The 23,384-nt window shown below is 36.9% G+C and overlaps 1 protein-coding gene across 1 annotated transcript in view; it reads right to left on the bottom strand.

The window, feature by feature from the left end:
• Positions 1-22,856, bottom strand: part of fam20cb (FAM20C golgi associated secretory pathway kinase b) — a 36,660-nt gene extending 13,804 nt beyond the window's left edge. The window contains exons 1-3 of the mRNA XM_043254223.1: positions 21,544-22,856; positions 20,986-21,161; positions 19,793-19,871 (exon numbers count right to left, since the gene is read on the bottom strand). Coding sequence (XP_043110158.1) covers positions 19,793-19,871; positions 20,986-21,161; positions 21,544-22,061 — 773 coding nt within the window. The 5' untranslated portion in view covers positions 22,062-22,856. The remainder of the gene's footprint in view (positions 1-19,792; positions 19,872-20,985; positions 21,162-21,543) is intronic.
• Positions 22,857-23,384: the final 528 nt, after the last annotated feature.

The following is a 23,384-nucleotide window of genomic DNA, read 5'->3' as shown; positions in this document are numbered from 1 at the left end:
ATTTGACTGTAGTAAGACTTTCATGTGACAACTGCATGGGTCATATTCAGAAAAGCATGCAGCAACCTAAAAGCTTGCAGACTAAAATAAAATGAACAACCTATATATACGTTTAAATAAAAAAATTTATTATATTATTATTCACTATAAATGAGGACTAAAAATAACATAAAATGACATAAAAATTTAAATTAAAAGATACAAGTTAAAATAAACAATTCTGAACACTTATTATTATTATTATTGTATTATTTGATAATATTAATAATACTTCACTATAATCAAGAATTAAATACATGTCAATATATAAAAAAAATGAAGAGCAGTAAGATATTATTATAATTCTTGACAATACATTTCTACAGTGCATTTATTTTTTTGTTTCAGGTTTTTTTTATATTATATATAAAAGGCTCTACTGACCCTCACTGATCACAAACCCTAACCCTTTCTCAGATACTCTCAGAAAGTTCTAATTTAGGTCTTATTTAATTTCTCAAATTTAAGATGTCCCAGTTAATTAAAGTCTTTGATTCCAAAAATGGGCTTGAAAATACAATTTCCTATTCCATACGCAGCCTGGTATCATCCTTGAGAGGCGGCGTACTGCAATTCCACGATCCACGCAGGCCTAACAGCCAGAGACAAATGGCTGCTATCTCTGCCCTGCAGGTCTGTTCGTCTCCTCTCTCGCCGACGGGAATGCCTCTGTCACTGGCTGGCCGATCTCGCTGAATCAAAACTCTCACTCCTTTATTCATTTATTTTGGCCATTTAAACATAAACGTATATCATTTAAGAGCAGGTCTATGAGCCGTGCGGCCATGAATGCGGCCCTCAGGTGCCTTGAGGTAGCGTGCGTTGAGAAATAGAGCCATGTATCCATGATCAAGGCTGTGACCCTGTCAGTCTCTATTACCAAGCTTTATCACTTTCTGCTTAGACGTAAAAACCTCAGGGCGGGTTAATGATGAAATGGTGAGATGGAGCACATGATTTGTAACGACCTGAAATCAAACGTGACAGCGCACGTTAACCAAGAATAACGGTCATAAAACCAGGTGACAACAAGACAATCAAATCTATGAATCACACGGCTAATACGTCTGTCAGCACAACCAATAAACGTTGTTCGTTGCTACTTATTTTAAGATCATTTTTATTTAAATATAGAGTAAAAACTGCAGTTTTGTTCAATTTGGTGGCACTCGTGCCCCATGACCCCGGTTCATTTCTGCCCCTGATTATGGGTCATGTCGAGTTTGTGCAATAACAGCGTTCCAAACACCTCCTCTTTATTGGAATTGACTGCTCCATCCCAGCCTCTGCTTTCCAGCTGCAAGAAAAGGCAGCTGCCATTATCATTTATAAATACAACTGACCCATGGGAGCGGTGAGTATTTTTCATTGATTTCCGGTGCTCAGCTATGCTTTTCTAGGCAAACGTGTCCTTTTCGTTGGTTATATAAATAGAACAAAGCCCTGACGGGGGGTCAATGTTAAATGCATCACCCGAGATTTCGTTTTCCACTGAAAATAACTTTAATGATGTTATTGTGATTCACATCAAACAGATATGAAAATATATTTTTCTTCTTAATATTTTTCAGGCCACTTTAATAGCTGACTTCAGTATACGGTACAACTTTTGTATTTTTTCTCGTTTTTTGTTAGTGATGTGAATCTGAACCATTCCCTAAACGGTTTGACAGGCTCCATTAAATGTTAAAATGAGCATTTTACGTTTTTTAATTGTTTTGGAAATGCTCTCCGTATAAAACGTAAAATCTTTCATGGCTGTGACATCGTATTCGCCATTTTTAAAAAAGGGGCATAAGTGCTTCATTAATCTCACCCCATCTTCTTAATTGTTTTAAAATTGTATATTTCTAAAAAACAATAATGTAAGGGTCAGACATTGAATATAAAAGCCCATTAATCACTGTTGCCTCTAAAACAACCTTAAGTCTTATCATTCTCCTGGTATCTTTTCCGAAGCCCTAAAAGGAAAGCCGCATCTTTAGATGTATGACTTACAGTACTGTAGAGAAAACAAGCAAATTGCTTTGCCTATACAGCAATTACCACTAATTAGTCAGGCTGAGTCCTCCATTTTGAATTTTGGCTCTCAGTGCACGTAGCACACCTTAATTGTCTCTCCTCAGACTAAAGCCTGCAGCCGAGAACACAAAGGCAGTTCTTCAGCCGCAGGAAAACAATGCTAATGCTAACCCAGGGAACGGCAGAATAACCGCTCAGGGGACGGCCAACTCTTCACTTTACAAGGGGACGTTTGTTTCATTGTTGCAAACAAGCTACCCCATCAGCCTTTGTCTTACAGTTCCAAGGGAAGTCTGGGAAAAGCGTTTTACTGAGGAGAATATCGGTCCGCGGCATTAGGTGTTATCTTGTGATGGGAAAAACAACACAGAGTATACAGTAACACGGTCAAATAGAGAAAGAGCGGGATATGACAGAGCATCTCGGGCTTTACATAATTTATATCCCATATTCCCACTCGTCTCTTAAGGGGCATTACCAGGAATGTCTAGCATTCCAACAGAACTAATGGCCATAAGCTGCTGTGTGTGTTGTGTCTATGTGTGCATTTAAAGGTCGATTATTTACAGCACAATATGAATCAACTAGACGTTTTATTATAACTAGGCTTACACAAAATCTGTGCTTGTAGAAATCTGCAGAAAAATCGGCTTATTTCCAAAATAATTATGGGAAATATGTACGCATCCTCACCACTGCGTTCATTTATTAAATATTTCTATTTTTAGAAGGACGAACACTTCATTAGTTTCACCTCATCTTCTTTCAATAGAAAAGACAACACAAGACAGGAAAGTAGCATATTAATGTTGATTTAAAATGTAAAAAAAAGCAAATAAAACATACATGTAAAATTTAAAAGTTTAATAAAATGTTGTCAAGGCACTTATTATTATTGTTGTTGTTGTTGTTGTTATTATTGTTGTTATACACCATGAACGAGAAGTAACTGAATGTTAAAATAAAAGTTATTTAAAGAATAAAATACAATAAAGTGATCCTAGATACAAGTTAATTTAAAATAAAAAAGCACTAAATGTTTATGTAAACTAAATTTCATAAAGTACTAACTAAATGAAATTATATATATATATATATATATAACATGTATATTAAACATATAAATTAGTTAAATGTATTTATTAAATATTTACCATTGCAAACAACTCCTAATAGCATCTGCAGCCCAATATGTTTTTTGTCCAGTATATCAAGCCTTAGATTATTATTAAAATATGTGAGCTGACAAAATCTACAATGCTTAGCTGATATAATGTCAATAATTATATTCCTTATCTACAGCACAAGCAGTGAGCAGTTTGGTGCTCTTGGATCAGTGTGTGCATAAGTGCATGGGAAAATGGCTCCGAAAAGCGCACGTCTGCGACGTGAAGGTAGGGATTATCTCCAGACGGCATTCAGAGAGCTTTTCAGCGCTTTACACTGAATATCGTATCCCAGCCCACTCTACCTTTCCTTTAATAGGATAACCCCAGCGTCTAATAAAAAGCACATAATTTGTGCCATTCCAGCGCTCGCCTCAGCCATGCAGCAAACGCAAGCCCCGCGGAGGGCAGATACACAGACGGGCAGGTTAATGATGACACAGTCAGAATGTCAGGGTGCCGAGGGCACTCCATTCCTTCATATTACAGAGCTGCTGGAAACAGCTTAATGGACAGGATCCGAGGCCAGAGCGCAGCGTGAGGGCAGAAAGACAGCGAGACGCGGACGAGTGGGACGCTGAAGAAAAAACCTCTCCAGAGGGGATGGTCATTCGGAAGGCAGTGATATCCCTCTGGGCGGGAAGAGAGAGAGCGGGTGTGGAGAATAGAGGGATGCTGTTAAGAGCAGGATCTGGCATCAGATACAAAACATGAAAACACATAAAGCAGGCATGTCGCTGGGATGCAGAGCTTAACAACAATAACGTGACGATTTTTTTTATCAACATATTTAATAGGATGTAAAAACAACTTTACCAAAAACATTATGCTGTATTAATCATGACATTATTAACACCTTGTCGTTGTTATCGCAAATGATTACTAATTTTAAACAAAAAAATCTATAATATCAATCAAAAATGCCATTACTTTCTGTTATTGAGCAAATAGAACAAATTCTCACAAAAGACTCATTTTCATCATAAAATCAATAATATTAATCAATGACATCCATAATCAATAGTACAATTAAAGGACATCTGGGAAGCTTATCTTTGACCTTGAAAGTGTTTTTATAATGACATTGATAAATTATTGCAACTTAATATTCAAATGTATTTATTTATTTTCCTAATGACTTCTTTTGCTCTGCTTTGTTAGAGCTTAAACTACTGCTCAAGCCAGAGGATGAAAGAATGCACGAAAGAATGAACGAATATGTTAACATTTTCAAAGTTTGAAATGGGTCTCATGACTGTAAAGTCAATGTACCTAGTGTACATTATAATTATAATATATCTATAATGTGTATACCTCTTTGACAGTTTTAAAGTTCACACACATTTCAGCTGGAAAATGTCATATTCTGCGAAACACTGGTGTTTTTTAATCATTTTCCACCCATTCTAACTTAAGGCTTCTAAGGCTATTAACGAAACATCCTCTATTTTAATAATCACGTAGTGATTTACATATAAAGCATTCACCAAAGCTCAACACGTAGATTCACAAACACTGTGACAAAAAAACAAAACAAAAGGCAATCAGCAGAATGTTTAAATGCTTTTTTCTTCCGTAACACCCTGTCAACGGGCTTCGGTTCAAGCACTTGACATTTATCGACATTCAAGAGTTTTGCTCAGGTCAGGACAGCGCAGAGTTTCAGCTATGCAGAGATAATTCAGAAGAGCAAATGTGAGTAAAAGGCATTTCCTCTTCTGCTGGGATGCTGTTCTCTATTTTCCTTGTAAACAGCTTGGCTACTCTGCCCAGAGGGATTTACTGAGGCCACGCTGAGAATGGAAGAAACATCTGCCTACAGAAGGTGTTCTGTTGTTTCCTGTCCTTGGTGCTCCGGCAACAGCGGTAAAACTGTCACTGCTGTGAAAGACTCATACAAGAGGCCTTGGTTGTAGTGTTTATGACAACGAAACTCAGTTCTTTGCTCTCAATATAACATAATCACACTATTACATGCCATTCTGTGTTACGCTCCGAAACCTAGAGAGCTGCCTAAGGAGGCAGCATTTTAGGACATCGTAGCTATGCTCCCAACAGGATCCAAACAAGGCAAATATATGTGGATTTCGAAATACGATGAAAATACTGATTAATATTTAGCATGGTTAGCCCCTCTCTTTCTGCCATGTAGGGAAATTGCAACTGTTGAGAAATGGGAGTCCCCCGTTTGCTTCTTAAAGTACACTACTGTTTAAAAACAATACTTTATTTAAACAGGTATGCGTCTAATTTATCAAAAATGATGAATAAAGGCATTCATTAATAATAATAAAGACTTCTTGAAAACCAAATCAGCATGTTAGAATGATTTCCGAAGGATCATGTGAGAAATAAAGTCAGGAATAATGGCTGCTGAAATTTCAGCTCTGCCAGGGATAAATTTTAAATGATATTCAAAGTGGAAAAGAGTTGTAATTATATTTCACAATATTTTATGTTGTGAACAGATAATACAGTCTTGGGGAACACGAGAGACAGCCTCAAAAACATAAAAAAAACTTTTCACCCGTTTCACAATAGGAATCGAGCCGAAAATATTTCCTCACGCAGATTTCGAAACGGGTTCGAGTTGGTCATGCAAATCTGCCACATTGACCAACAGGAATCTGTTGAGAAAGTGACTTCTGTGTGAGCTGTGCTTGATATGTCACTACAGTACCGTCAATAGACAATGGGCCTTCTTGCCTGCAAAAAACTTAATTGACAGCACCTTAAAGAGGTAGTTCACCCAAATATGAGAATTCTGACATTAATTACTCACCCTCATGTTTATGTATGTGATACTTTTGGTGCTACGGTGACGTGGAGGAGATGAACTGTTGAATAAAACTTCTATTTTTGTTTTCTTTGCGCACAAAATGTAATGTTACATTTGAACCACTGATGTCACATGGGTCATTTTAAAGTTATTTTCTCCCAAAAGGAAGAGTTGACTCCGAATCATTCTGAATCCTAAGCCATTTCATACTGCTGTCAACATTGGCATGCTAATACTTACTTGTTGGTCTTTTCAATTGGTCTGAACAAAAATGTAAATTTATTCTTCACCACCGGGTGTCATTTTGGAGTGGTGAAATAGCTGTTTGTCATGTAGCGTTACGCTCAACAAACTCTGTATTACTGGCATGATGAGATGAAAAAGAGACCAATCGGACCACCCACTGCTGATTAGGGCCATTCGAAGGAGGGGTTTGGAAAAAAAAATTGTTTGGGAATTGTTTGGGAGTAAGGTAAAAATGAATGCATATGACAAGACAGTGAACGTGTTTTTATACCTTGCGTGCAGATGACTCCCCAAACCAAAATACGCACCTGTCATTACTCATAAGGTCTTACAGGTTTGGAATGGCATAAGAGTGAGTAATTAATGACACAATTTTGATTTTTGGGTGAACTATCCCTTTAAGCAGAGCAGTCTAACTGATTCGTTTAAGATGTTCCATTTCAGCTGCCTATGTAGATAGCGAGGTTTTGAAACCAACATACAGTCTCCACCTCTGCCGTCTCCTTTTTCTGCTACAGTGTGCATTTCCCACAGGCGGGCAGTCAACACCCACTCCTCAGACCCTCCCCACCTCCTTATTCCCCAGGCCCTGGGGGGAGCAATCAGAAGGCAGACAATAGCCAGCAGCACACTGCACCTGCATCAGAGAGCCTCCTGTTTCCCGCTGCGGGGGAAAAACCCTCAAGATCCATTTCTTGACGCCCCACTTAATTACTGTTTGACCTGTCGCACACCGAAATTCTTGATGACAACAACATATTGTACAGGAAGTGCCCAAATGCAAAATCAATCTGCTTTTCGAGTGCTTGGAAATGATTAAGACGCGGGAAAACAGTCTCCTTGTTTGCCACTGCTTTAACAGGCCTTTTGAAGTAAGCTTTGGCACTTCGACAAAATGAAGAAACACCATTTCTGTATCGTTCCTCCCAATATTTTAAAATCAAAAGTTCCCTAGATAAATTCTATATAAAACATCTTTCTGTTGCTAAGTGCTTATTTGGTCCCCAGTGCATATAATTAAAGATGTTCCTTGAATTCTTTCATGTCTGGCTTCAGATTTATTGCAGAGACAATTAGAGTAATTATACTGCTGCAGTCTGGTATGGCTGTTGGTGGCAACAGCACTGGCAAGGCCTGACTTGTGCCCAACATGTTTTCTTATTTTCTCATTCTTAATTGCAAAAGCAGCATCACTTTGCTTTATGTGTTTATATCATTATCCGTCTTCAAACTTCTAAGACCGCCTTCCCCCGAAGACCCCCGTTACATAAACTTGAGCGTTTAAATCTAGCCTATAATAAAATGCATAAACTACCAAATTAATGCATTCAAATTTGTTATGAGTCAGAAACAGAGTCATATTTTGCACGTTTTAAATGTAATTTCTTTTACATTTTAATGAGCTAAGGACCATTAAAATGTAACTTCTTAATAGCGTAAATTGGCAAAAGTTGTTGAAAGCAATATTATACTTAACTTGATGCATATTTTTAGATTAAATAATAATTTGCAGCACAGCTGCAGACTACCTGATTGAGACTAATGCAAACCTCTTTTCTATAAACACACATTAGATTACTCTCTGTTTGAAAAGTGAACACATCACAATTACAGTTTTCTTTTTTTTAATCTAGAGTAATATTTTAGTATTCCTTCCAGCCCTCATAACAAACATCATGCCCAGGTAAAATGCAGCCGTAAGCAATGAACAGGGTGGAAAAAAACTCCCTGAGTCTGTGGTAAGCATCCCACCATGAAATTAGGTAAATTAGTGGGTGGAAAAGTAAAGCGAGAGTTGATAAGCAGAGCTCTATAAATTAAAGGGCAAGAAAAGACCCAGCCTTGGTTATTACAGTCTAACGTAAAACAACACTGGTCTTTGCAGTCATTGCTTTCGCTCCACACTTAAACACAATAGCTTCCTCTCCAGGAGCGTCAAAGCTTTAAAATGAACATTCCTGATTCAGTCTTTTGTTACATGTACATGTTTGTCTTTATGTATGGGTCAAAGACTTTAAGATGTCCACATCAAAACAAAATCACAGAAGTGATTTTATGTACATAGAAAGCACCTTAAATGTAAGTAAAGTGTCTATTTTTAAGGTTTCAGATAGGGTGAAAAAAGTCACAATTTGTTTGAAGTAATGTTACATTGTCATTCAGTGTAAAGCAATATTTATGCAAAAATTCAAACAACATGCTTATTCTGACTAGTACGTATTAAAATATATAAAAGAATAAGCATGCATATAAAATTTGAAAAAAAAAGTAAATTTGCAAAATTTTAATTTAAATGTAAAATTACAAATAATTAGTGTTTGGGGTAAAAGTAATTTGTCTTTTAATGTACCATAATATTCTGTGTAAACAAATGCATATTATTTTTGGTTCAAAAATGTACATTTAAATGTACATTTTCTTTTAGGAGAAAAGCAACAATTTAAATGGTTTTCAATGTTAAACCCTTTTTCATCTTTGACCCAAATACATAATAAAAAAGGAAAGGTAAGGAAACAGTAAGGAAAAGCCCTACCACATGACCTGAATGAGTTATAGGACATATATTGTTGTCTCAAAAAGACAACAATATATGAAGATCATGCATGTGATCGTGTTTTGACAATTTTGAATCTGACAGGGACAAAGTAAGGTGAGTCAATGACAGAGATGACTTCACAGACACAGAAACATCTCTAGTTTTAGTTTTAGTTGTGTGTGTGTGTGTGTGTGTGTGTGTGTGTGTGTGCATGCTCTATATATAAATAGAGTGTATGTGTATGGGTACATATGTATTAAGCCTAAATGTATGTTTGTGTGTCCATAATTGTGTGTTTGTGTGTGTCTGTTTGTTCTGTTTACTGAATGCAATTTTAATCACTCATATTCATATTATTATTATTTCGTTATTTACAGGTGAAAGAACATGATATCTGAATGTATTTAGCTTGAAAATGCAGTACTTTGATAAAAACAGATTTTTCTCAGTTTTTAGCCAGTTTCAAACCTATCTGCATTCAAGTGATGATAAATCATTTTTTTTGAAAGCAGAGACTTGGTTCTTTATTTTGATATAAAATATGTTAATATATGCATAGCAGAAAATATTCTGAAGGCTGTCAAATTTAGGTGAAAATCATCAAAAATGCTGGGGGTGACTGGTAACACTGGCAGGGAAAGAGTTAGCTAATGTTAAAAAACCAAATGTGATTGGGATTTTATTAATGCATTTGTAAATGCTGAAATTAACAGTGTTAAAAAATGCTGTAGAAGTATTGTTCAGTGTTAGTTTATGTTAACTAAGGTGCTTAACTAATGTTAACTTACCTAATGTTAACTTAAAATACCTTATTGTAAAGTGTTACCAAAAACTATTTTAGATGCAGTTAATCATTGCCCAGCACAAATAAAAACAAACAAACAAACAAACAAACAATAACTAAATGATGAGACACTTAAAATGTATATGAATTGCCAATTTTGTAAAACCAGAAATTGGAAACTTATAAAAAGCACTTACATTAATTCAAGTTCTATATTATTTGAGTTGTACAGGCGTGCTAGTAATTTTTTTACTGTCATATTAGGATTTTTTTGTGCAATGCTGTCAAATGAAAATTAATTTCTTTCACACTTAAATCATGTTAACGCATTTTTACATCTATGACCACATGCGAACATTTACAGACCAGCTTGTTTTAAATAAAAGCAGAAACAAATCGCACAAAGACGGACATTTTTTGTAATAATCAACATTATGCCACAAACACAAACAAATGAAGTTAACTTGTATTGAATGTGGAAAATTCCAGGTTTATTTGATTCTTTTATAGTTGTGAAGGAAGACAGGCAACTGTAATTAAATCAAAACAGACGAAAAGAGAAAAAGGTTTCTCTGCTTCTGAGATGAAAACAATGAAATACAGCTTTGGTCTAAGGGTCAAAATACCCTTGAATTCAATTTAAATCACATGCTATTGACCGTGTGGTGGGAACATGGAATCCAGTAGCTGGCCGTAGCACAATAGGAAACATATCGGCCACGCTGCGGAAAGCAGTGCCAGAATCAAAATCGTTAAACATTTATAGGAACAGTCTGAGATGCTTTATAGACAGAGAAAAACAGGTTTGTGAGAGAAAGCTTGGAATTACTACACTTTTGATGCTGGCTTCATATTTTCCAGCTATGTAGAAGTTCCCTTCATAATTCCCTGAGCATAGACACAAAAGACAGGGGAAAGAAAGAAAAAAAAAAACACACACAAAAACACATTTGCTAGGCTGCAAGCCCTGAAATCCTCAGCAGTCCAACTGGTGGAGTTCAGTACGTGGCATATTGCCTTTCTGAAGAGCGAGTAGATTACAGGCTATATAGATTATAGAGGAAGGGTAGACAATAGAGCAATATCCTGCGTCTGCCTCTCTTTATATACGTGCATGCATACAGAAAAGTGTTTGTCTGTGATATAAGTGTTTTCACTGACTTTCTGACCCGACAAAGAACTTCATACATCGTACTCTCGGTATGATTCATTAGGCTTATATAATGTGGGTTGGTTAGTCTGCTTTTTAGAAGGAGGTGGGTTTGTGGAGACAGGGATTATGGAGAACTTTTTAAAACAGTTTCTCAATGAGGGCTTTTTGGGCGTTGGCCAATGCGAAGGTGTGTCTAAATGTGAATAACTCCTCTGCATGACAAAGCCATTTCCTCGGAATCCTCAAACTGAGTGCAGCATTATTCTAATGCCCAAATATAATGGCAGCGCACTGTTTTGCATGATTTGAGATTAGACACAAAACCACGTGCATCAACCAAAAATTTGATTCCAAAGCTCATATTTGCATATGCTGTACCACAAACGGGGTCACATGTTTTCTCAGGTCTATTGCCTATTTCTGCAATCCTGAGTAAACAGATCAATGGGTTCCTGCAAGCTGTTTTGCTCTAGTGCTGTTCAGTCATTAGCCTACATCTCCCAGTCTAACGGCCCATTAGAACTATGCCTTGGGTTGAAATGCTGACAAATGTCACTCCTTCACTTTTAACAGATGTTAATCCATTGTTAGGTCGTTCCTGTTATTCAGTACCGTACTCTTTGAATTCTCGATTTGAACATATTTGAGTAATTTAAGGAAGTATTTCTATAAAAAAGTATAGTCAAATATTTTGGTAAAGTTTAGCCACTTGCACGGCTAGGGTTGTGCCGACAGACAATAGTATTGTGTATCTATTATTATTATTATTATTATTAGGTGGACTATTATTATTGTGATAACGAATTGCCCCGCTATTCACCTCAGCAGCACATACAAGGCTTCTCCTCCTCATTGGAAATGTTATAAAAACGGACTCTAAAACTAAGCCCACAACAAAATTGATGCAGCAAACTTATCACAATATGACTGCTCTATCAAAATATATGAACTAGCTGTTTTAAAATGTTTGAAAGTATATTATTTCAGTTTTTGGTTCTTCCAGGTTCTCTCTCTCATGCAAACACGGTTTAAAATCACCAAACAGTTATGAAATAGCCTGAGACGAATACAAAGTCTCTCTCTTGGCCCCACCCACACATATACAAAATATTTTTTTGTATCTGCAATCTCACAGGCCCAAATCCTATACACGGCGTTCATTTTTGGCAACTAAATTAACGAGATTGGACCTAAAAGGAAGGATTGTTTTAACTGTTTTTAGAAATGCAAGATTTAATTAAAAAGACTGAACAAGAAAACAACAGAACGTTACAATTTTTTAAAATCCATAGCTAATACTGATGCCTGTACCATTATTTCCAATGGCGTCTATTCTATTTCAAATAAATGCAGACTTTTTATCCTTCTATTCATCACAAATCCTAAAAAACGTATCATCTTTTCCACAAAGTTAAGCAACGTTTTACAAATTGATAACAATAGGAATGTTTATTGGGCACCAAATCTGCATATAAGAATAATTTATAGAAAACATTAAAAATATTTATAAAAAAAGTTTATAACAACAAGCTTCAGGAGACTTTTGAGAGTTGAAAACTTTTCATGTCAGAAGCGAGTGTATCTGGGGATGAAGCAAAAGCAAAGCAAAGTGGTGAAATAAATAAATATTCAGCCCGTGTTCACTTAACCATGATACCGTGATAAAAGAAAACAAACTAATATGAATTCAGTCCTCAAAAACAGTGAGTTCCAATATATTTAAAGGACTATTTTTTTGTTATTTTAATATGTTCCTTGAGGTTTAATTATAATGTTAATACAGTTTTTTGCAACGAAAAAAACAACAACAACAAAACAAATCATTCTGACCATATCTCTAAAACAACCTCTTTTAAGGGGAGGGTCCTCAGTAAATGTAATGTCACTGTTATGATTGCCTAACGTCACTGCATATGAAACGGTATCAACGGGACGTTTGTGTTTTGACAATGGCTGTTTCTCAAACGGAAGACTGCATCCTAAAGAGGTTGCATTTGTAGACTGCATATGCCCTGAAGAAGATCTTATTTTGGAATATTAACAGTTATAAATTTGACCGTTATTCTTAATTAAGTGTGAACTGTTGTATTAAAAACACAGTTTGTAATGCATGCATTTATTTAGTTGTTTTGGTCATAATGAACCATTTTTGGCCATCATTGGCCGTTTAGTTTTTCTTTCTCTCTCTTTTTTATATCAGTTAATCTCAGTTATTTAGCGTTTGTTGGTATAGTTTTAAAAGCAGAGGAGCGTATAAGCGGCCAACAAGAGCACAACAGCACCAGCAGATCTATTTTATAACCTGTAGTTACTGTCAGACGAACACCTCGGGGAATAATTAGCTGATAATGAGTCACAAGGTAAAATACTGTGTTCACAGTTGTTAAAATTCTTGATTGTCACTCTTAATTATAACAGCACAAGTGTTACATGCGTGATTTTATCTCTTCTCAGTAGGACAAACTCTCTAATTGGCCCTGAATGTCCTGGAGTATCTGAAACATAACGTCGAATTTAAGAGATAATTGGGGGACAACAGAATGCACACAACTGGGGGACATAGGAGAACACAACACTAACACTGTGAAGCTGCGTAGTTTGTTGCAGTGTGCTGCAGCTTATGAACTCAACCAAAGCTTTGAGGACATCTGTTCTACAGCTTAGCTTTGAATGAGCGCCACTCCGTTTTCTCTTTGCAACTCTGGGATGGCTTTCAGATAGAGCTGATCTGTGGAGGATGTGGACTGCTCGGCTGAATGGCCTTGACTTTCCTCTTTACTTTCTTCTCGCTTGTGTTGGAGTAACAGTGAGGCTGAGTATAGACAAAATAAATGATGTAACTGGCCTTGGATTCAAATGCCCACAAATAATCTGTGTTAGCAGGCGGACTCCCTCCCTCTTACTCAGTCTCTCTCGCTTATTCTTTCACATTCTTTATATTTCTCCTTCTGCCTCTTTTAGGATTACCGCAGATACTTGTTTGTGTGGTGATAAGCGCTTCACTATATCCAGGAAAGCACAGTGCATTGTACCTCTTAAGCCTCTGCATTGGGAGCTCTCTGCTCCTCTCCATAGACTTTCATAGTGAAAGATCAAGAGCAAAGAGAATAGCATCACTGGGTCATTCCTACTTTGCGGTACATTTTTATGCCTCCCATCACATGCCTTAAAGGGGTCGTGACATGAGGAATCAAATTTGCCTTGATCTTTTGCCATATAGTTTTTTTTGCCATAGACAGTAAAGATCCTAATATGATCAAGGTCCAGAAATGTAGTAAGAACATTGTTCAGAAAGACCATGTGACATCAGCGGTTCTGATGGCTACGAGAATATTTTTTGTGCAAAAAGAAATTTTTTTCTGCATTGTTTACATTCAGCAAGCGCATGCATTCTGGGAAACAACTGCTGAATAAATTATGTAATTATTGTTTTCTTTGTGCACAAAAAGTATTCTCGTAGATGGGTTTTTGTAACAAAAATATTTCTAGTTTTCAAATTATAATGTAAATAAATGACTTCAGTTCTGACCCGACATACGACGCAGGTTGCATCATATGTCAAGTCACAGGTCAGATAAGACATCCTGTTTTATGATTTATGACTTTGAAACAATGTCCACTATCCACCCGCGTTACCAAGCTTGGATAATTTTTCTAAAAACTCTGTGTTTGTCTGAAAGAAGAAAGCCATATACAACTAGGATGGCTTGGTGTGAGTAAAATATACATAATAATAATTTTTTAAAAAGCATTTACGGCCACTTCAAAACAACAACAATATTTATTACATTCTATTTATTTTAAAATGTTTCTCAGTTGACAATAAATGGATGTAAGAAATTAAGTTACTTCACACATGTAGACATCTATTTAAACAAAGTGCCATTGTTTTGTGGAAATCTTCCACAAAATTAAATGTAATTTATCTGTGGTCTCAGTATTGAAGAATCAATTATCAATTCAGTAGAAAAAATTGTAAAAAATCAGTAATGGTCAAATCGATTACCTCTCTCTAGTAAATTAATACCATAAAAACAACTATAAACTAATAAAAGAAATGATTTAAAGCTACAAGCAGTTTTGAAATTTCATGGTGCATTAAGCTGATATGATTCCTTTTTTACGAGTCTTGCCAAAGGCCTTGACAAAGACAGGGCAAGAACTAAGCAGAAGCATTATAAATGAAAGTGAGCTCTTGTCTGTACTCTGGAAGACTTTGTGATGAGAGTCATACCTTGGATAGGAACAGATCTCTGGAAACTTTACTGTGAGGGTAGATATCATTAACCTTGTGGATACACAAAACCTCAAAGCATTCAGACAGTAATAAATTATGACAGACACCCCTGAAGCACATGCTTCTGTGAATGTGAATCTATCAGTATAAACCACATGAATAACTAAGATGCTTTCAGCAAGAGCATGTGGCTACTAAACGGCATAAACAAAATGCATAATGATGTGTTAATGGCACCAGGTCTTTTTCAGATGGACAGGTCCAGACTTCGTCCAGTCAGCTACTGGACACTAGTGTTAAAATTTGGCAGAAGCCGTCCTATAATTTACTCATGTATTATAGAAGAACATTTTTGAAAAAAAAAAAACTTTTCATTTGTTGCGCAATTTAATTGTGCTGCCTTTTCAGTGTAAACATTTCACGCACAGTACAAAATCAATACAAACTACAAAGTACAGTAGACAGTAGTTTGCATTATATGCATAAGTGATACATTTAGCGTGGGATTATTTACTTTGGGTTATGATGGGTCAGAGTTGGGCTTAGGCTATTTTTAGTGCCGGTCCTGCCCAAGTTAATGTTATAGCAAACACTTTAAAAGTTTTTCCAAAGTTTGCACAACATAGGACTTCTCGGTTAGGTGGCTAGGAGCATTTTTAATACTTTTTGGCTTTATTCCCGCAAGGCATTATGAAATAAAAGCTTTTAGACTGATGTTTACTTCAGATACTCACTCGCCTTTTATAATTTTTTACTCCTGTGTGGAATCAAATTCCCTTTAAGGCAAGTTGGCAGGTATCATCCTTACATAACTATTTTTCATTTAATACGTGTATTCTATCTGTCAAGTTGAAATAGAAAAGAATGAAGTCTCCAAAAAGTGTTTGTCAAGATCAAGTTCTAATAGCATACGGACTTCATTATAAACCACTCTCTTGTTGGGCTGCTAAAAAGTTTTAAAAAGTAAAATTTTGTATGCTCCAGTGGTCCAATAGTGCTCATTTATGTCAAAATGATTGAGACAGCCAATCAAATCAAAAATAAAAAGGCAGGCTTTACTGTGAACAAAAGCCAAATGTGAATTTTAGTGTGATTTTACAGCTTTCATGGTGACATGAAGAAATGCTAAAAGACAAGGGAATATCTAGTGATGTAAATAATGTATGTTTCTTCGTTTTGAATTAATGTGATTCATGTAATATATAATCATATATATATATATATATATATATATATATATATATATATATATATATATATATATATATATATATATATATATATATATATATCACAAACAGATGCTCTAGATTAAACTATTAAAATGCTTGCTTCAATTTAGCATCAAGATTTCATTTTTTATTTTTTTCATGAGCGGTATATCTCTTCCTCCTTATAGCATCAGTGGTGAAATTCATACCTCTAGTATAAATTTTACATTAGCATCTCTCATCTGTCAAACAGCTAAGCGAGCAGCAATGGAATGACTCATCAGATTAGTTTAATCAATGACAGCATGTTTGTCCAAAAATCCCGTCTAGTGTGACCAGGGAGGAGCTAATTATGGATGAAGCATGTCAGTGTTTCTGAGGAAGCGGGGGGCGCAGTCAGCTACACGGTGTATCGACGATAATGGAGGTTTCATGAGTGAGAGATAACAGGCAAACGCTCATTTATTTGATTCATTTCATTCAATCTTTCTGACTCAAAGTCACACAGCCATTTTAGATGTTCTTCCAGTAGCTCAGCTGGTGGATGTGGACAACAGGGGAAAAAAAAAAATTAATAAATAAATAACAAAATAAATATACCATATAGACCTCATAAGCCGAGAACAAAACTACATAAGTAAAAAAAAAGTTGCTGAATAGTTAACTTTTTCATTTGTGGACAATCATTTATTTTGTGTTAGAACAGGGAAGAATTATACCTACTGTATAAATCTGAATAATTTTGCATAATGTGGGACATATGAAGCTTATAGTAACATTGATACATTGGTAACGCTTTACAATAAGGTTCATTAGTTAATAACATTCATAAACATGAACTCAAAATGAACAATACTTCTACAGCATGTATTAATTTTAGTTAATGTTAATTTTGGCATTTACTAACGCATTATTAACATCACAATCTGAATGAACAACTGTATTTTCATTAACTAACATTAATAAATGGTGTAATAAATGCAATGTTCACTGTTTGTTCGTGTTAGTTAATACATTAACTAACGTTAAAAAATTAAACCGTATTTTTAAGTGTTACCAATACATTTTAAGGATATTTCTGCTAACGGTTTTTACAAGAATCAATTTTGGTACTTGATTTCCAATGGAAAATCTCAAGCACAACTGCTCAAAGCCTGCTCTAGATGCACGCTTACCATGTGATATTTACAAAGAGATGTCAAACAACACAAGCAGATGAGAACAATTGTGTTGTTGTCCCTTTGCCTCTATGTCTCTGGACAGAGGAAGATCCATTTTGGAGCATTTCATGCCTCAGAGAGCAGCCTTTAAGACACGTCTGTTTGCTATTGAAATCTCCTTTATCTTTAAATAGTGCTTGAGCAATGATGCATTTAGAAGAGCTAGCCTCTCCTACATTGAGTTCTTGTATCTTTTCTTTATTAAACCTTGAGGAGCCCTACTGTGGAAGTTCTTAAAAACCTATCATCCCCTCTGATCTGTCCACCCACTAATCCACTCACGCACCCATTCATCACAGAGTTTCATTAATTCTGTTAAACAGCCTAAGTAATTCTGCGTAAGCAAATGCTTAAGCTGACAAACCACATAAGAATTCCAAACCAAATTACCTGAGAGCACTCAAAGTGCTTCTATTCTACCAAATGTTCATAGCGAATAATCTAACTCTCTAGCAAGTTTTTAGGAGCCTACAGTTACTCTGCCAAAAACACACACTACAAACGAATAGGTGTTTTTCCACCTGGTTTTCTTTATTCTGTAGATCAAAAATAAAGATGTTATAGGCATGGTTTTGGTATTGTAACTATGGTGAAGCCCACAATTTAAAAAAATCATCAGACGACCTCTTGTTTTTCACCTTCCCACTTCACCACTTCAAGGTGTTTTTCTTTTAGTTTTTGAGTTTGACAGCCCTGGTCACCTTTTGCTTTCATTGTGTGGAAAACATGCACTTTTGTGCTCAATGTATGAAAGAAAGCCATACAGGCTTGGAACGACTTGAAAGTAAGTGAATGACGATAGAATTGCCTTTTATTTCTCGGCTAATATGATTAAGAGAATTAAAGCTGATTAGGCAATTTCCTCAGGCTGTACAGTAATAAAGGGAGGTCTGAGTGTGGGGCATATTTGAGCACGCAGGCATGAATCAAACGAAAGAAACTTGTTCTGCTAAACCACACGTGTCGCAAGAACACGTCCTTGCCTGACTCCTCGGAGAAGGCATGGAAAGCACGTAGACAAATCAGTTTGTGAAAACAATATTTACAAAATGTAATTACAAGCAAAAGGAAAAGATAAGTAAAGACGTTTGAAGTCTCTGATTGTGTTAGCAACGCGCTAGCTGGCAAACATATGAGATCTTGTCCTCAAAAAAGGTCGGATAAGTTCTGGGTTTCAAACTATCAGTGAAAAAGGAGAAGGCAAGAGAAATGATGATCTCAAAAGCGAGATGGGGGTGAAGTGTTTAGCTTGTGGCTGGAAGAAATGAGTGCGTCTTTGTTGGTCTGTGCTAATTATAGCAGGAACAGGCTGGGCTCAGACCTCCTCTCTCTAATAACATTTATCAGCTTCTTGTCACCAAAGACCCATTGTTCTCATCTCTCCTTAAATACTCCCCAAGAACAAACCAAGAACATCTTTGAACCTCTGGGACACGTTCATGCACCTCATACGCTGCCTTCCTTAATTCTCAAAGCATTATCAGGATACAAAAAAACAACATACATTCATCTATATAAAATTCACGAGTATCGATCGATTCTTCGATTTCATGCTCACACACGGAAAAGCATCTCATAATAGAGTCTGTCAATGCTAAACCGTGTCTTTATGAATACAGGATGTCTGCAGTCTGAACACCAGCTTCATGGCCAATAAAGGCACTCAGCTGGCAGGACATACGGTCGACCGGCACATTAGTAATGATTCAGTCACCAAGGCCCACATCCTGTATACATTACTCTTTAACCGGTGCTATGAAAAACCATTGAGGATACAGAGTGAATCTCAATGATAGCAATGAGACCACTAAGACATTAAATACTAATCTGCCAGAAAAAGCATAAGCAGTGTCTGTGAAACCGATAGTTAAGGCGCATGCAGATGGAGGGGCTGCTGCTCTGAATCTGACAATGACACCAAAGATTTACTTGCTGCCATTTATAGATCTGGAAAATTACAGGGAGGCAACTATTATTTGCGCTGAGGGGTTGTCAAATCCATAAAAACAACCTCCCTCCCTTTGTAACCTACATTTCAAATGGGATATGATCCGTCCATTGTGGATCACTACGCCGACGACTATAAATCCTTTTTCAATAGCTCTGATCCGAGCATATTATCACACGATTATAATAACAGACGTACCCAAATAGAATTGAGCAGCTGAGCTAAAAGCACCACACAATGGTGTCCGTCAGAAGATTTAATAACAGGGTATAGACAACTATATAGAACAGGAGAAATTCACAAAAGACAATCAGACAAATTCTAAACCTGGAAGATAGAAGCAGTAACCAGTAAAGAAATCACTGATACCGAGACTATAGATGTTAAAAGGTTTTCAACACAGGGGAATTGAACAATAGCATCAACATTGTCTTATTACTGTATCACTTACTTCATGGGCTTGAAGAGCGCTTGGCCATAGTTCTGGAATGTCATGATGAGCTTCAGCTGCGTGCCTCCAGATTTCATCGCTGCGGACAGAAAAAGAGTTATGCTGAACTTATCAGGAAAATAACCTGAGCCTTTTAACAATGAACCATTTAAGATAAGACTCATTATGCAAGTAGCGGTAAAAATGTGAAAATACAATGTAGAAAATTATTTTTGCAGATGATTCTAGTCTCGCATTAGATTATAAACGGCAAAAAAACCAGCTAAAAACAAGAAGTGTATTTTGGACGTAAACACTGTACTTGTAGGGAAGCTGATAAGACCTTTTTTTTCTCTTCCGGAAAAAAAGTGTGTTGCAATGAATTTGCAGGCAATCACAAACAGATGAAGGAAAACAGGGAGACACTGCCTCGAGTCACTTAAGAGGCTTGCTGTGCCATACCAGTTTTTTTAAAGATTGCTATCACCGCAGATTAACATGCAACTTTCTTCTAGGGTTCTTAGAAACCCTAAACAGTATATTAAAAATTTTGAATAAATGTACAGTATATTGGTTGATATAAATCTAAATAAACCCAGAGGTGAACTGGTTCATGCTGAATAGGTTTATTTTGCGATTTGACTGGGTTTCCGTACATCATTTCACTAGTAAATAAGTATATAAAATTACATTGCATATCGATTTGATTCATTTTTATATTATCTGAGTAGACTGGAGGCCAAGGACACTGGTCATATACACAGTTCAGTGGTCATTATACAAAAATATTCTGACCACAGATTACAGCAACTGCCCAATCAGAATCAAGTATTCAGGAGAGCCATGCAATACGTTTAGATATTGACCTAGGGGCTTCACAACCAGCCCATCAAGCACAAGTCTACTTGACAATATGCATGCTTGGCAGGAGATACTTTTCCACAGCATGGCGTTTGATTAAGTCTAAATTGCACGCTCTTCTCATTCATTTACCCTGCTGGAATCCACTAGCAGTGAATCTCAGTCCGATTTTATTGATGCTTCCGCAGCCAGAGTGCAGGAAGAGTCTAGACATTATCTTGGAGAAACTTCATTCAACGAATCTATGTAAATCTGTTAGGAAGAGCAGCACTAAAAGATGATGCTACACCGCGTACAATCCTAAAATCACTTTCCAGTTTAACTCTATAGTGTAATCTTAAATATTGTCTTACCAACGCTGGTAATTCTCTGCGACACCAGATCCTTCAGCATTGCATCTATGACCGGGTTGTGCCTGGAGTAAAGCTCATACCGGTTGATCCCAATGTGGAAGCGGAGCCAATTTGGATAGGAGTCTGAGGACATCTCACCCGTAGGAGCATAATCCCCATCTTTACCTTCCCCATTCCTACGGAAAGACAATATGTGTGTTGTACCATTTTTCATAAGCCATTCCAGGGATTACTCATATGTTGTTTTGAATTACATGAGGTTTTTATTTGCATTTGCATTTATTTGCATTCTCAAGAACACACGCATGACGATAATAACAGTAAAATAGTAAATCGTTATTATTTGTTAATTACAAATATTATACCTTTAATATTATTGAATTCTTATTTATACTTTATTATTATTATTATTATTATTATTATTATCACGACCATCATCATTATTAGGAAATCAATATTACTTGGGTAAAACATGTCAAATGTATAAATATTACATAAGTTTTGCAGGTACTTAATGTGTGAGAGAAAGAAAAAAAAACCTTGAGATTCTCAACCTACCACTCTGGGTTCTCTGCAGCTTTAGGGTCAAATCTTATATCAGTGTTGACATTGAATAAAGTGTCTTCGTCGGTTAAAGAAGGCAACGGCCTGGTGTATAAAGGATGCTCAAACAGCGCGGAGAGCCTCGAACCCTTGACAGCTGCGTTCTTCAAGACAGAGTCCCGTGCCGTGTGCCTCTTCTCGTCACCTGTCAACTGCTCAAACCTTTTCAAAGCCTCGGATCTCTCCCCAACGATGATCTTCTCCAGCGAGTGAGACGACAGGTTTGAGTTCGGCTCGTTACTGAAGTCTTGAAGTATTCTGAGGGTGTGTTTATTAGGCCAGCCGGACTCTGATCCCGGCTTGGCTCGATGCTTAGCCCAGTTCTGCGGCTCTTCGCTGGGTGTGTGTGAGCACGAGCACGCGCTACTGCTCCGTCTCTCCAGCTTCGGTAACAAGTCTATCATAATGTGCATCGAGCAGGCTATGAGAAACACCATCAGAATCAAGACGCGGAATTTTCTGAAGAGGATCATCTTCAGGGTCTCCCGTTCGAGAAAAGACTTGTTTGGAACGGCAGGGATAAAAGTGAGCAAGCGCACTACATCGCCAACAGTACATAAAACACGGGCTCCCAAATTTGTGAGAAGAACACATGGAACGTTTTCGTTTTCATTTGCCAGCTTCGGGGCAGAAATGGGGATTTGTTTAGCAAAGCGCTCATCCACATCCACGCGAAACAATAATCCAGTTATTTACGTGCGCTCGCGATTAAATTCCTCCCGTGCGGTCAGACGCGGGAACAATCTCCGACACAACAACTCATAGTCTATTTTAACGTTTAATAGCCGCAGACGATGGCGAGGTGTAACGAAGTCGAGCCTCGTCAGATAAATGATCCACAAAAGTGCGTGTTCGCGGTGCCGCGGTCCATCTCGGCGTGCGGAGGAAACATCTGTCGCTATTCATACAACGCACGAGATCGCTTTCACAGCTGCACAAGTTCATTCGCTCTTCTTATCCGGTATAAATCGAGGCTGCTCAATCGTTGAAAGCGACGAGACGCATGGCAGCCCTGGCAGGTTTCGAGAAAGTGTGGCATCGCACCTCCTCCCGTCGACAAATGTGATCTTTGGAGAAAGTTTCAGCGTTTCTTGCTGAACATCCAGCTCGTGTGAAGGTGATGCTCGCCCGTTGACAGGCGCTTGAGGAAATACCTCTGTCGGATGTTCAGGGTGGGTGTGTTAAATATCATGATGCTGAAGCCCCTCGCACATAGAGGATTGGCTGAGCTTGAAAACAGCAGGACAGACAGCCCAGGCTCGCTTCTTCCTGTAGCGTCAAATTGTGCAAGAAGAGGGCGTCTGAACACACACTGCTACCCATTATTGTCTGAAATGACTTTTTAAGATGTACTTAACACGCACGCCCTAACCGCTCTCCAGCACCTATTTTAGTGCAAAGTGTCTGCGTTTCGCATGTCATAGAGCAGTTGGCAAAGAGTCTTACTGCAATACAAGATGAGGTAAAAATATAGTTAAAATTAATATAAAATTATATTTAAAAATGGTTAACATAGGCTAGTTTAAGAAAAAAAAATCGGTCAGTAAAGGGATATAGTTCACCTAAAAAAAAATTAAATTAAAAACAATCCAAAACTCATATGACTGCACAAAAGTGAATGCCTAATTTGTGAGCAAATTATTCAGACGGGGGGCTTTGTGAAATGAATCACCTGATTTATTGATGTCAAGAATTTTTATATATATTTTTGGAATCTAAAAGGGTTGTGTAACTTTAGAAGACTCTGAATATATTGCATAAGTGGTGTTAGCTTATGATCTGTTTACTGTCATTTT

Source organism: Puntigrus tetrazona, chromosome 12 (assembly GCF_018831695.1).
Source record: "Puntigrus tetrazona isolate hp1 chromosome 12, ASM1883169v1, whole genome shotgun sequence".
Classification (NCBI taxonomy): Eukaryota; Metazoa; Chordata; class Actinopteri; order Cypriniformes; family Cyprinidae; genus Puntigrus; species Puntigrus tetrazona.
The sequence above is the reverse complement of the archived record's forward strand: the minus strand, read 5'-3'. Positions and strand labels throughout refer to the sequence as shown.